Source organism: Hippichthys cyanospilos, chromosome 3, assembly GCF_059441005.1.
Source record: "Hippichthys cyanospilos isolate Australia breed blue-spotted pipefish chromosome 3, RoL_Hcya_1.0, whole genome shotgun sequence".
NCBI lineage: Eukaryota > Metazoa > Chordata > Actinopteri > Syngnathiformes > Syngnathidae > Hippichthys > Hippichthys cyanospilos.
The window spans coordinates 25,866,956-25,882,571 of record NC_142371.1 but is presented as its reverse complement, the minus strand read 5'-3'; the positions used below and the strand labels follow the sequence as shown (position 1 = coordinate 25,882,571).

The following is a 15,616-nucleotide window of genomic DNA, read 5'->3' as shown; positions in this document are numbered from 1 at the left end:
CTCCCTACCCATTTACAGTTTACTAACACACCTCATCAGGATGGTTACACTTTGGTGGATGTGTTTCGACAATCAATCCTTTTTTGTTGTTGTTGATAGTATTCCACACCCAGTCTTTTATAGGTGTTAATCAACATTTTTGAATTTTTTCTAATATTAATTATAGTGTTTGGCTTTAAATCGTTGAAAAAAAACATGTGAGAAACACCACGAACCAAAGTATGCTATTTAATTTTGTGATTACTGATATTTAAAACATAAAATGTCATTCCTACATCCATGTCGTGTCCTGCTAGTTGCTACTTTAATCCTTATTCTCACCGTATGCTATAATGCCAACAGCAGCAATAAATTCCATGATTACACAAGATAAAGGACAAAGGTGAACATGAACCAAAAGCGATAAAATGGAGAAGTGTGTGGTGTCTAAAGAGGGACATGTGCATGTGCACATAAATTTGTTTTACATTGTAAAGTTCTGAATAGCCACATGATGGCCAAAGGTGGGGCTTTTAATTTGTGCCCATTTTAACACTTTGATACCGCAACTCTGTACCAGCAAAGGTGATGATTTTTTTTTTTTTTTTTGCAAAACGGCGTCAATAGTTCCTTGTGTATATTTTAAGTGTGGTGTATGCAGCCGCCTCTTACCAAAGGTCAGCTGGTATACACAGTGGATCTTTTATAATAGTTGGTGAATAGTTCATGATCTTAATGCAAAGACGATGGAAAGTTCATCAGGTTAATCCATTGACTGCCGACCCTCTCAGTTAATTCTCCAATTGTCAATGACAGTTGAATGAATTTGATCATACTGTATCATGTTATTATCAACAAAAGTACATTTGTGTTCCGTTCTTGTTGTGGGTCCTAGCTTTACAACAACATAGTGTGTCTAAATAATGGCATGAAGGAGCAATTTCAAGTGGCCAAGTTGATTGTACATCACCATAGATTTAATTATGCTTTTTGTCACGTTGTTTGTCTTTTAAAACTTATCATCCTGGTGGCCTTTCTTGCTTCGTATTTATTTGCATCCTAAACCCGTATGTAGGCTTTTTCCCTTTTCCCATTTTTCCCGTGCATTAATCACGGTTAAGCATAAGTTCAGTTTTACGTGTACATTCGGGATAAGACGCCCACGAAACATGGTCGTGAATCGAGAACCATTCATGGCAAAATATAGGGGCTGAAATTAAATACCGCATCGTGCCGTTTAAATTATTAATCTTCAATGTACTGTATTTGGCTACCTCTTAACTAATTGATACAATCTGAGACGATTCTCTTTTCTTTCAACAGGTGTCGCACTATTTACTCATCGTCTCGAGTCGTTTGAGGACAGTAGCTGAGATAACGTTAAAAAACTTTGCAGTCGAAAGTCATAGAATAATGATCACATCTAAATTTGTAGGCTTATTTCTGTATTTAACCTTTACAATGTGCTCTTCACAATGAAGTGACGAGGGACAAAACGTCAATGTGCAAATAAGACAATTAAAATATATTCACAAATGCAAAAGCCAAAGTAATTAAACATTCTTGATTTTGAGTGTTTTTTTTTTTTTAAATCCAATCATCTGTTTTCAGAGTAGCGGAAGAGAAAAAAGAGATCTTACCCCCTGTCCCTTGATATTGAAAGTCCTAAACGGAAATGGCGTGTTTCCCCCGGATTGTAACTTGATACTACTTCCGGATCGAGCCCTGCATGGCTTGTGACGTAGGCAACGCGAGTGTAGTTAACACTTGCCTGACGCGTGTTGTGAGCGCCACCACCTGCAGGCAGGCTGGCAGAAGCGTGGCGGTGGAAGGAGAAACATGCTCACTGGCAGTGGTAGCCATCATAAACTATCATCATGCAGCAACCATAACAGCGCCTAAGTTCATCTGCATCTACCATGTTGTCATGTCTCTTAACACAAGTTGATTTTCAAGCTTCATTTAGTTAGTATAGTATTGTTTTGAAATTAGCTAACTTTTCTGAAGGTGTCATGTTGGCTTAGTGTCAGGTTCACCTAATAGCCATTTGTGAAAAACTATAAACAGAGAAGGAGAAAAGGCATTAATTTCTGCTCATGCACGAGGAGAACGGAGAAGGACTGTACAAATACAATTCGGCTGCGCTCTGAAGCAGTCTCTCTGAACCTTCTCTTTTTATTTGGTTCAGAGGTCCCTAGGTTACATGAAGTTTCCAGCCCTAAAAGGGCAAAAGTGCAGCTGGGGGGGAGAAACACGGCCAGATTCCAGTGTATTTGTTCAACTATGTGTGTGCATGTGTAGGTGGAAGATTAATACATGTATGGCGCAACATTTCATGGAGCAAGACATTCTGCAAGATCTTTTCAGTCACAAGTGAAGGGACATCTGTCTGCAGTTTCAGCTTGGCCAAACTTGAAAAAGAAAATGTAAAAAATATGACACAACTGCTCATCTTCATTATAATATGCCCAACAGTCACAAATTAAGATTACTTTATTTTGTTAAGTGTGTTTTTGTGCATTGCAAACACTGCTACTAGGTAACGGAAAAAGGAGTCGGACCATTTGGTTGATGTAAAAGGTCTACAAAACTGGGCACACACATTATGCAGCCAAGTCCATCTCCAACCTGCTTAATTAGATACAATCGGGGTTGGCCTACTGCAACAGGAAGAACAGACACCAAGTCTGATTTCATTATTTAGTGTGTGATAATACATTTCAGGGGGGTTAATGTATTAGAAATTTCATATATATATATATATATATATATATATATATATATATATATATATATATATATATATATATATATATTATAAATAAATTTTCTAATAAAGAGAGACATGTTCAGTCCGCAGCGATCACTGAATTCCAGTTGGACAGTTTCAGGATCATGAATAAATATGCAAGTTAAGAGAAAATAAACAATTTACTTTAGCCGATGTGCGGTACTTTGGCCACTGTTTTTATCCAGACATTATGGTTTTTCACATCAACAGGAAATCACTGAGAGAAGACACTAGGGAGCTGAAATTTCACCCAGATGGTGACCACGTATCAAAGTTCAACATAGCACAACCAATTATCACGCTACCAGGAGCGTGCCAGCCCTTGGCTAAAATACTGCGGGAATGATGTGGAAGGAAATGACTTATTAATGGTCAAAATACTGCACAATGGTTAACTTCTGCAACAAGTCTATGCCCGCATGGTGAGTGTAGTCGGTACGCCTTCTGCTTTTCCGTGAACAGTGTGCTCTTCACAATAAGGCGGCATTTGAAAAGACTTTAATGTCCAATCATTAAAAAGTGACTCATCAAGACAAAAGACAAAGCAATATATAACTTTGACAATATATTAATTAAAGTTCATCTTATATTGTGCTGTCGGAGTGGGAAGAGAGCGGAACATAACACTTTATTCCACTGAGGTTCGATAGCGAAATTCTTGACCGGAAATGGTCTCGTTCCTCCTCTATTGTAACTTGATTCTAATTCCGGTTCGAGCCCCCGTCCATCCATGCATTGTGACGTCGACAATCTCAGTAGTTCTCCTGCAGGAGAATAACTGTTTGACCGCTGCGTGTTGTGCGCTCCGCCTCCGGCAGGCAGCCTGACCTCGTGCTGGCCATGGCGTCTTTTGGCGCTGGGCAGCACGTCAGCCGCAAGCGGACTGCGGGCAGGAGCGCGGCGGTGGAGAGGAGGAACCTTCTCACCGTGTGCCGGTAGGTCCCCATCATGACCATTCTCCTCCTTGTCATTACCATCGTCATCTTATCGCAATCAAAACAGCACCTGTGCTTGACGCTTATTTCCGCCACCATTGCAGCTGGATGTGGCGATTTGTTTTAAAGCTTCCTTCAGCTGGCATGTTTTTTTTTTTCTTTTGTGGCAGCTCTCTCATTCACTTAAAAAAAGATCTTGAGACATCATGTTTTGCTAGCCCATCTGCTGGTGCTAGATTCTGGTGGAAATGAGGTGACATTTGTGAGTGTTTTTTTGTGTGAATTGCAAACAATGCTGCTAGGCAACGAAAAAGAAGGAGTCAGATCATTTAGTTGATGGAGGTCTACAAACAACTTGGACATACACACAATAGTTCATTGAATTTCCCTTCTGCCTAATTAGGTACAATCTGATTAGACAGTCTGCCTATTGCAAAATGAGAAGACGGGCCAGCTGCGTTATTGAGACAAACGCTAACTTCCATTCATTTCCTGTAACTGTGTCAATAAACATTCACACCAATGGGAATTCTAATCTTCATTCAACCTAACATGCATGTTTTTGGATTGGAAACTGAAGTGAATTTATTTGGAGTGCCCTGCCAACATCTCTTTTTTTTTTCATACTCCTCCAGGTTTTCAGTCAAGACTCTGCTGGACCGCTCCTGTTTTGAGAGCATGGATGACTCCTCTGCAGAGTTAGTCAACTTTGTGTCCATCCTGGAGCATATCCTCAACCACCGGTTGAAAGGTTAAAAAATAAAAATAAAAAAACAACACACACAAAATGAGGTGACAATGCAAACATCTCCTGTATGGTTTTCTCTCAGGTCAGACAACATGGTTCGGCTATGAGAGTTCTCGGAGTTTCTGGGATTTTGTCAAAGCCGCCAGCAGCAAAGTCCCTCACAATTGCATTCGAAGCATTGAAAGCATGGAGAATGTTCGGTCATCCAAAGCAAAGGTGAGAGTCAATTTTGAATCCTAAAGGGCCCATAATCAGGCATTTTTAGCCTACTTTGCATTATCCACTTAGAAGTAAATAGAGGCCACAAAGGAATGCTTGGTTGACCCAATTTCACCTGATAAAACAAACAATAGCTGCAACATTGGTTTGATAATACTATGGAGTTAGACCTCACACATGAGTTCTCTAATGACTCAAGGTTGGAAATCAATGTTAAAAAAATAAGTATTCAGATTATGATACTATTATGATATTTATCATTTGGTTTAAAATATTACTTAACAAAATGAATCCATACAAATGCGGGCTTATCAGTAATAAAGCAGAGACGTGTGCATTTTGACTTAGTGGTCAATATAAACACAAAAATACCATCTGTGAGTGATCAAGGCAGCTGCTTAAAACATATTCATCATCTCCACTCTCCAGTCTGTAGATATTGGCATTTAAAATAAGACTTGACAAATTTTATGATGGTATCATATCATGACAACTATTGACAGAAACAGCATACAGTAAATTGTGGATGATATAATGAAGCGTGTGGACTCAGTGGCCAAAATAAAAGTGGAAATTTCAGGGCAGGATTTAAGACAAAAAGAGGGAACTATGATTCAAAGTCTTGAGACTGACCACACTTGTCACTGATTTTGCTTCAGAGAGATCACATGAGAAATAAATCTGTGAGTCAACAATTTGAAAACGTCGTATTACAGTGAAATACAGTAACCCAACACATACACGTTGTTCACTGTTCATCCATTCAACTACTTTTGTTTGTCTGAATATGTCGGTTTGCACAGCCAACCCTCCCATTTTTTTTTTGTCCCATTAGGGTCGAGCTTGGATCCGAGTGGTTCTGATGGAAAAGAGACTATCTGAATACATTTCATCCGCTCTGAGGGACATTAGAACTACCAGGTTTGAGTCTGTAGTTTATAAATTCACGGAACACAAGTTTTTTCCTGGATTCTCTGTACAATTAAGCGTTTTATATATATATATATAATATATATATATATATATATATATATATATATATATATATATATATATATATATATGTATGTATATATATATATATATATATATATATATATATATATATATATAGGTATTCATTTAACTTTTTTTGGTTTTGACATGTGGAGATCTGATTATTATTATCTATCAAACAAAATGTTTATTATTTATGTCTTCTTAATCATGTAAGCATACCTAATTTAGCGCACAAATATTGTTGCATAGAGGTCACTCCACTCAAAGCTCAGTTTGTGCTGTTAGAAATAAGCAGCTATAATGTGCAAACCTGCTTGCAGGAGGTTTTATGAGGACGGGGCGATCATGCTGGGGGAGGAGGCGGGGCTTCTGGCAGACACGCTCATTGGACTCAACACCATTGACTTCAGGTATTGATGCTTTTCTACTTTAGTACTGCTGTCAATTAGATCAGTGATTCTCAAAGTTTTTTCATTGACGTACCCTCTGTGAAATTTGTTTTCATCCTAGCACCGCTCAACCAGTGCACAGCATTTTTAGAAAAAAAAAAAAACTTAAAACATGCCATCAGTGTTTGATTTATTAAATTATAGAACTCTTCAAACTTCATTTGTATTGGTCCACAGACAGTCAACATAAAGTGATTTCTTGAACATACAAAGTGATTTCTTGAAAAGATCTAATATAAAAAGAAAAAAAAAAGAATAAAAAACATCATTTTTGATAAATATTTTTCCACACAATTTTCATAAAGTGTCGGACCTTTTCTCCAAAATACATAATTATAAATAAATATTTGTCCACGGAAAAATATTGAAGTGCCATTTTTTGGGATTACAGTAGACATCTTTTCACAAAAATAAATAATTAACTTAATTACCATTTTTTGTCCACATAATCAACATAGAGTGTGAGACCTTTTCTCAAAAGAAATAATTATAAATAAATATTGTCGACAGAAAAATATTCAATTTAGTGTCCTCTTTTGGGATTACATTAGATATGTGTTCACAAAAAGAAATCATTAACTTGACAGGTAACGAGAGGTGACAACTTACAAGTTGGGTCAAACTATTCTCGTATGGGGGATTTAAAAATAATGAAATTCAATAACCTACTGAACATAAAATTTGTTTTAACTCAATAATTATAATAATGTTTGATTTAAAATCTCGAGTACCCCCTGGAGTTCCTTCAAGTAGCCCCAGGGGTACCGCTACCCCCATTTGAGAACCACTGAATTAGATAATTAGAGGAATGAATAAATCCAGTGTTAGATTACTCAGCCTGACAAGACAGTGGGAGGAGCTGCTGTTAAAAAAAAAAAAAAAAAAGAAAATCTGATGTTCTCCCCCGCTCATCTTATCTCTGTAGTTTCTGCCTGAAAGGCGAAGGTCTGGACACCAGCGGCCCCTCGGTCATCGATTACACGCCTTACTTAAAGTTCACTCAGAGGTATGTGTATCAGCGCAGGTGAGCAACTTTGCAAAATGCGTGCTGACCAAGTGTCGGGCGCGGCTCCCCTCTATTGCAGCGGCGAGAGCATCAGCAGCGACGAAGAGGAGATGCGCACCTTAGGCAGCAGCGGCAGCGAGCACAGCACCCCGGACAAGATGGCCACGGCCGCCTCCATCTTCACCGAGCAGAGCAACTTAGTCAGCAAGTGCAAGCGCTTTGAACTGAAATATCGCATGGCGCTGGAGCAGAAGGTGCGTTTCAACTTAGAGGAAAAAAAATGCATTAGCGCTGCAGGGGCGGAGCTAAAAGGTGGCCAGGGATGGCCATGGCCACTCTCTGATCATCCGTTTGGCCATGCATACGTTTTGGAAAAAAATGTTCATATCTGTGATTTTTCTGCCACTTTTACATACCTACGGTATTCCTAGACCCCCTAATACCTGGCAGTTATTTATTTAACTGATTGTGTACATTTAAATGTATATAAAAAGTCATGTATTATTTAATTTCACAAAACCAACCACAAAACAGATCACTGATGTATTGTGTATACCGTAAAACTCGAAAACTTGGATCCGTCTTCCAATCTAAATGGTTTCAAGCTAATTAAGAGCGCGAAACAACTCTCGCTATTAACTAAAAAAATGAAAAAAAATACTCAGTTTTTAACTGAAAGCCTTTGCGGGTCATAAAGCATCATCCACATCATAATACATCCCATCACTGAACTCATTCAATGCCAGTGACATTTATTTTATTTTTTTTCCAAGAGTCCAGACATTCAATCGGTACTTAACTCATTCAATGCCAGGGATGTAGTTTTACATTTTTGAAGAGTCTGGACATTAAATTTCAGATATTTAAGTGCTAGTTTGATGCTTAAGTACGTTAAGGACGTTAATTTTCAGATACTTAAGTCTTTCTTTGATACTTAAGTATCTGGGATTGAATGTCTGGACTCTTAAATAAACATGAAAATACACCCTTGCCAATGAATGAGTTAAGTATCTGGGACTAGACTGGACTCCTAAAAAAAAAAAAAAAAAAAGTGACAATACGTCCCTGGCATTGAATGAGTTAATATTACAATGGCAGTCAAACATTTGGAAACACCTTCCAATTCAAATTCCCAAACTAACTAACAGGTGAAAGAAATTCTCACTATTAACTAAAAATATACACCGTTTTAAAATGAACGTCATTACAGGTCATAAAGCATCATCCACATCCTAAAGCATTATGTTAATATTACAGTATATTAGAGTAAGTCAAAATTTTATAAACACCTTCGAAAACAAATGGTCTTAAACTAAAAAATCCACGCAATTTACTCTTGAAAAGTAATGGCTGTGAACTGAAAGTCATGACAGTTCAAAAAGCATTGTACACATCCCATGGGCAAAGGAGAAGAATTTCCAAGTGATAAAATCTTCTGCATCCTGTGCACTACTTTTGTCTAAATACAGTACCATACATCAATTTACTTTAACATTGTCCCTTGGCACCAAGATGCAAAAAAAAAGGTGGAAAAGCACTATTTTTGTCTAAATGCCACTCAATTTACTTCAACATAGTTCCTCACCACACCAAGATGCCATTTTGCAGCAATTGACCCCCCTCCAAAAAAAAAAAAAATCCACAACCTGAGCATAAGCATGAGTCAAGCAAAATCCTGCCTTTGCATTTTCTTCACGCTCGACTGCAGCAAGCAAGCAAATCCTGATTTCTTGTCTGGTTTTCACGACAGGCTTACCTGGAGGACCTGGTACGTCTGCGCGAAGCACAGCTGGCTGAAGCGTCGTCGCACCACAAAACTCTGGAGCGGAGCCTGGTGGACACGCACCTGTCACACTCGCTGGAGAAGGAGCAGCTGGAGTTCATCATTTTGGAACTGCAGGATCAACTGTGAGTTTGTGGAGGTGGGGTGGCCTAGTCATCTTGTGCTGGCTGCTTTGAGCTTGACATTTAGCACACCGTGGAGTGTGTGCGCGTGTGCATGTGCGTGTGTCCACGTTTCCAATTTCAAGCGATTGAATTAGGAAAAAGCCCTCTTTTCTCTTGTGTGGTAATGAATTCAATATAGGCGCCTAAATCCGTCTATTGAAGATGTGTCACGACTCTTGGAGCTGAAGCAGCACTCTCACTGTGATTACATGCAAATGAGGTCGCATTTATTCGAATGTCATAGGACTCAAGCGCAAATCAAAGACTGATTAGGCTTAACCCACTCAATCTAAGAATAACAGCGACACATTGCTTTGTAGACTGTGAATGATTATTGAATGATAATTGAATGTATTTATTTTGTCGCCCAGCAACAGGCTATTTAATAAGTAATGAGGAACTACGGTACATGTGGTGTGAGTTTGAAATATCGATTTACTAAACTTCTCTGGTGAAAGATTTTCATCTTGTGTGTTCAGGACAGTGTTGAAGAACAATGACTTGCGGTCACGACAGGAGCTGACAGCCCACCTGACCAATCAGTGGCCATCTCCTGACGCTTTGGATGCCAACGCCGTTGCCTTGGACACGCTGCTGTACAGAAAGAGCCCCGGACAGTGGGAGGAGTATGTCAAGGGATTTATTTATTCATTTATTTATTTTAAAGGAGCTATATTATAACTGGTAGAGAGGAAAAATTAGTCATATTCAAACTGACATCGCTTTGGAGTAGAATGTGCTCTAATTTTTAGATTGCAAAAACTGCAATTTGGGAGGAAAAAAAAACATTTTGACATGGCTCGCAATGCTATTTAAAAAGTTATAAAGATTGATCAGCAGAAACATTAGACGTTTGAACAGAAGGCTCAGACATATCAGTTTTCTTTTTAATAACTACATTATAAAGACCAAGTGTAATTGCTTGCTTGATTGATTTACGTTTGGTAAGCAAAAAAAAAAAATTGGACCTTACGTCTTTCTACTTTGTGTATGCAGCCCTCGGAGGAAAACGTTTTGTTACGCTTGGATTAAGATAATGTAATGAATGATGAATTATGTCCGTTTAGTGCGCAAACCCAAAGACCTCATTTGAAATTATTGCTTTGGCACCATCTAGTGGCAATTTGGTGCCAAGCAATAATGACGAAATGAGTTGAAGACGTTTTATTGTCAGAGAATGCCTTTTAATTAGAAAAAGAGAATGCCTTTTAATAATTAAAAAAATACGCCGCCATTTATAAGCAAATTGTTTGATTTTAACTATACTTGACAAGATTGGGCCCTTCACTTGCCAATTTCGAGACCTGTATATGTGTATAGATGAATATTATGTAAAGGAGCATCTTGAGTCACATTTTTTTGGAAAAATATTGGTCCAAATTTTAATCCGAGGAGGACTTTAAAATCAACTGGCGTCATTGAAATATGAGAAAATAGATCAAAAATACTTTGCATTTTCACTTTCTTGAATTGTGCAATCCTTTGCTTGCTGTGTAGCAAGAGCCTCCGCAACCTTCCTTCGGACATGAGCCTATCCCAGACTTCCCTCGAACCGTCACGCACCCTAACGCTAGACGCCAAACCGCACTGGCCCCGCCAAGGTACACTTTCCAAACATCGCCAGTAAAACCTTCCTCTTTTTAAATTTCTTTTCGCCCCGCAGGAAAAGAGCAGACTCCTTCCCTTCGAGGATTGTGCGGATCTCTGACCTCCGTAAACAGTTTCAGGTCTCTGGCCAGTCTGAGGTCCAACGAGTGTCTGGCCAGTCCCGCCGCTGAGGTTAGCAGCCCGGGCTTCACTCCCACTTAAGGCCCAACTCAACCAGCCATTTTGTCGGCGTGCTTTAGTGTGCGCTTACACTATTTTAGCATGCTGTTTGAATGAGCTCACCGCAGGTGAAGTACTTGAATGTTTTGTATTGAAAAGCCTATTTCATGTGCCAACATTAAAAGAGTTGGTCTCTTCATTGTCACTAATTGTTCCCGAAGGTATGCGCACTTTTCAAATTTATTACCGCATCAGTTTTGAGACTTTTTTTTTTTTTTTTTTTTTTTAGTTCTCAGGTGTTTCTGTGCCTTTGTGTATTAGTGTCGTGTATAATTTTGTATTTTGTTCTCAGGTCATGACCGTTATGATTGATAATCTGCCTTGAGTTTACTCAGACGTGTGTTCCCTTTAATTATTAGAGCGCAATGCAGTACTGTAATTCATTTTGGCTTGTGGTGACTGTGAAAGTCCGGCCTGCAGGCTGTGGAGCTCAACTGTTTGCTTTGAGTTTCTCATTCATTTGCACACATACAAATGTTATATGGCCTTTTATCCTTCATTTTGAATAAACTTTATTCGGAGGAAGAAAAATGTCAGATTATGGCACATTTCACATTAAAAACGTTTGAATCACATTTTTCATTCAGTGAGGACTATTTGGCACAAGCACAGGTTGTAAAAGAGGAAGTAAAGCTTTACACTAGTGACAGGCGATTGGGCTATATCTGTAGTATCACACAGCTTTATGGAAGATCCATGAATCTCTTTATTTTCAATAATACTTATCCTCATTTGAATTTGATTTTTCTGCTTGGTACAACACCGGTATGGAAATGGGAGTTCATACCAGTCAGATATTTTCCTATCCAAATAAAGTATATTCTGTATTTTAAGAATACATGTATTTGGATTCTTTAACCTTTGCAACTGGTCAAAATTCAGCCTTAGTTATCATACTAGGCACAGTGTACATGCAGTGGTTTTAAGAAAATATATAAGTACTCATAAATGGAATGGATATACACAGAACCCCTGCTTATTCCTGATTTTGAATTCTCATTTTTTGTTCAGAAAAACGTGTCAGTTTAATGTTACCACTGAGGTCAAAGCAGTAAAAGTAGCACTCTGATGACATTTGATGACATGTGTTTGACCTGTTCTGTCGGTGGTCCTTGAATGCACCATGTACAGTCAAAAGTGAAATTCAAAGCAGGTCTCTCTTGTCATTTATGTAGCATGGTTTCATGAATATCTTGTGTGCTATAATCAAGGATTTGATGTTTTATGATCGTCTTCATTTTAGTGTTTCGCTACCATATTAAAGCATCTTTATGGGATTAGAAACCCACTTTAGGATTGGGCCATTATTTGCAGCAAGGGGTTCACTGTATTTCACGTAGTGCAAAAAAGATTAGCTTGATAATGGAATATTAAATCATAAATACTACAATATACTTTTGATAATCTCCCAGCTCAGTTTTTTAGGATGCCAACCCATTACATTTCAGGTATTATTGGTATGCAGAGGTCCAAGTACGCGATCCTGGTTATGCTTGCGAAAAAAATCCTTCCCCATCTCGTAGGTGCTGATCATGATAGCGCAGGCCGGCGCCACTTTGATCACTCGAGGGAGGAAACCTGCCGGGGAGAAGAGTGGGTAAGAAAAAGTTTTGAATGACAAAATATTAGCCAAATGTGATGCTAACCTGCAAACAAGCCTTTAACGCCGTGCTGCGCCACAATCTTCTTCATCACAGTGATCGTGGAGGACGCCTTATGTGATACTGCCGCACAGAAATAATCATGCGTGAAATGATTCACATTCAAGAGAAAACAATGACATTGAGGCCATATTTACAATTCATCGCTTGCAGCTCCCCGAGTTCCACCTGCCTTCTCGTTTTCACCACATCAAACGGCAACGTAAGAATGGATGCAATCTGGAAAAAAAAAATTGGGACGCTTACCGATAAATATACAGAAGCATTTCAATAATTTAACTTATTCACTCCCATTGTCAGGAATAGATTTAAAAAATAATCTAGTTTCATTAGGTTATAGTGAATGAATTATGCTGTAGAATTTATAATTCCACACATTTTAGTCAATCAGTTCCAAAGGTGAAATGCATAGTACTTAAAATAGTGTACTGTGGCTTTACTGCTGAATCAGCATTGAAAATGGGAAATGAAATGTCTACCAAGATTCCAGAGTTTTACTATCGTATGTATAGTATTATTATACCACACAATGAAATTCTTATTTCGTTCACTCCCCGAGTAACAGACTACATTTCATGTTCAGGCAATAAGTAGCAATGAGAATAGCAACAAAAAAAAAAAAACAACTACAAAAACAATGGTGCTAATAATATAGTGCAAATATCATGTAGTGCAAAGAATTATTTATGCATGTAGTAAGGCAGAGGCAGATTAGTGTGCAAGAGATTTGTTGAGAATGGCTTGTGGGTAGCATTTTATATGACATGAATTTGACATTGGACATGACATAGATAACAAACTCTAGCTACTGGTAGTGTGAACAATCATTTTTAAATCAAGACTGATGGTATGATCTTTTGCATATTAATAGCAGAAAGTCAAAGAAACAGGCATGACTTAACATTCGAATATTTGCCAATTTTCAGCAGTAAAAAGGTAATTTGTCTATAATTAATTATTTCTAAATTATTTTTTTCTTGTAAAATTAATACATTTACAAACACGTTTTTCCACTTGCTGTTGACTGAAAATTTTGTCACGTATTCAAGGCTTGGGTAATGACCAGGCAGGCTCATCTGTTTTTTTAGGTTTGGTCATGTGACATTCAAAAGCTGAGCCGTGATTGGTTGTTGCATGACACATGATTCCATCTGTCATTTTCAGTTGACAGCATGTGACAAAATGTGTTTTTAGATCTATTAATTGCACATGAAAAAAATACAGTTATTAATTTAAGTAGGAATCAAATAATAGCTTGTTACTGCTGAGAATAGCTAAATAAATTTCGTATCTATGTAAGTGCTCATTTAGTATGTCAATTCCATATGTTAGTTCCTGTCCAATGTTCTCACCGTGCCCGATGTTGCGCCAGACACAAAGGTCATGGGAAAGGTGGGCTCCTTGGTGCCATAGCGCTGGCACAGCCACCGTTTACCACGCTCATAGTTGTACCAGTACATGGCAGAGAAGGGCACATCCCGAAGCAGCGTGGGTCCCAGGCCTCGCCACAACGACAGCCAGCCTTCCGCCTCCACAGCTGTGCGCACGCAATTTCTCAGTTCCCTGTACGACAGCTTCTCCGACTGCTTTTTGGTGCGCAGAAGCTCGATTGGACTGATCACAGAGGCTGCGCCCACTGGTGGAGGAACAGATGGCAGTGTTGTGTTTGCGCCAGACAAACCTTTTATCATTATTCATAAAAGTGTCAAATTAAACCTCTGGCAGCAGCTCCCGCCAACATAGGGGCGAACTGCTCGTGTTGACCCATCTTGACCTTGAGTTTTGAACGGAGCTGGTCGTAACAGGTGAAGTAGATGATGGTAGCTGGCACGGCCATCACACTGGAGTGAGGAAAAAAAGCAATAACATTGATCCATTTAATATAGTGAAATCTGGATGACACTGAAAAGAAATGACCAGGTTCATACTCACAGAGTTGGAGGTAGACCACTCCATAAGGACCGGATTCCTTCGGTACGTACGATTTTGACAAATGCGTCCTGTCGTAGCACACAATATTACAACCTGATCATGACTGCTCTGTGACGCATTAGGATTTGTACGTATTTACCGCCGTGCCATTGAAGTGTCCTTGTGCTTTATACCAGGCCTTGTTGCCATTCATGCACACACAAATGTGGTCCATTAGGCCGTTGCAATAGACAAAGCATTTTCCTAAGCAGTGAAAGAAAAATAAATTAGCACATTTTGGTCACATTTGTTACAAAAACAGTTGTTAGGCAAAATGTTATTTTAATTTACCTTTAGGGAAAGGATTTTTCTGTGCTTGAAGTCTGATCTTCACAACATCCAAAGGTGTCACTGGGGAAAAGGTAAATTTAATGTATTGTACATTTTCTACAGAAAGGGTGGGCAACTGGCGGCCTATGCCCCACACTCTGAGTGGCCCCATAATCCACATCACCCATAGTGAAAGGTTTTTTGATAGGATGAATGCAAAACAGTATAATGAGTACAAGTCTCACCAAAGAGTGAAGTGAGCAATGCACCGGAGCAGGACGCCACCATTTGTTGAATTGGAGTAATGCCATTATCGTTGGCTGGTGTGGAGGGACGTTGACCGCTCATGTTTCCTCGAGTACACAAGAAATTACTGTTAAAATCTACTTATGGATGGAATCTACTCATGTAAATTATATTTATTTCTTTACAATAGAAATGACCGTAGTTGGTACCCTGTGGCTATATGAAGCCAATAATACGTTCTTACCTTTCAAAACACTTTATCATAAACAAATCCTTGCTTGGTTTAACATAAACATCTCCACGTAGAACGCAGGGCTGTTCTACAAATCCCCCAAAAGAAATTTCTTCGAAACACGTGCTCGAGATTTACTCGTTCAAGTCCATAACATTACGTGATGAAACATTTCATAACATTAGTTTCCCTTTCCCTTTCGCAGATTCGCAAAAAATGGAACTAAAGCGTTTCACACAAATGTATATATGCATATATACACACACGCTACTCAATCCTATATGGATAACTATTGCTCGTTGGCGTGTCTTTGAAGAACAGTGATAATATTTTTTT

General features: G+C 38.7%; 2 protein-coding genes across 2 annotated transcripts; one reads left to right on the top strand and one right to left on the bottom strand.

The window, feature by feature from the left end:
* Nucleotides 1-3,493: 3,493 nt before the first annotated feature.
* On the top strand, nt 3,494-11,037 carry LOC148426530 (RUN domain-containing protein 3B-like). Its single transcript, XM_088411575.1, has 11 exons — nt 3,494-3,705; nt 4,341-4,456; nt 4,536-4,669; nt 5,508-5,593; nt 5,992-6,081; nt 7,046-7,126; nt 7,206-7,380; nt 8,877-9,034; nt 9,553-9,699; nt 10,571-10,674; nt 10,737-11,037. Exons 1-11 carry the CDS (start codon nt 3,611-3,613, stop codon nt 10,880-10,882), a joined length of 1,332 nt encoding a protein of 443 aa, XP_088267701.1. The 5' UTR covers nt 3,494-3,610; the 3' UTR covers nt 10,883-11,037.
* Nucleotides 11,038-11,395: 358 nt separating this feature from the next.
* Nucleotides 11,396-15,586, bottom strand: LOC148426529 (mitochondrial glutathione transporter SLC25A40-like). The gene is made up of 10 exons (XM_088411576.1): nt 15,293-15,586; nt 15,048-15,155; nt 14,824-14,883; nt 14,633-14,736; nt 14,494-14,561; nt 14,278-14,402; nt 13,914-14,197; nt 12,699-12,780; nt 12,547-12,624; nt 11,396-12,478 (listed from the first exon to the last, which is right to left on the bottom strand). The coding sequence occupies exons 2-10, from the start codon at nt 15,148-15,150 to the stop codon at nt 12,345-12,347; spliced, it is 1,038 nt and encodes a 345-aa protein (XP_088267702.1). The 5' UTR covers nt 15,151-15,155; nt 15,293-15,586; the 3' UTR covers nt 11,396-12,344.
* Between the last annotated feature and the right edge of the window lie 30 nt (nt 15,587-15,616).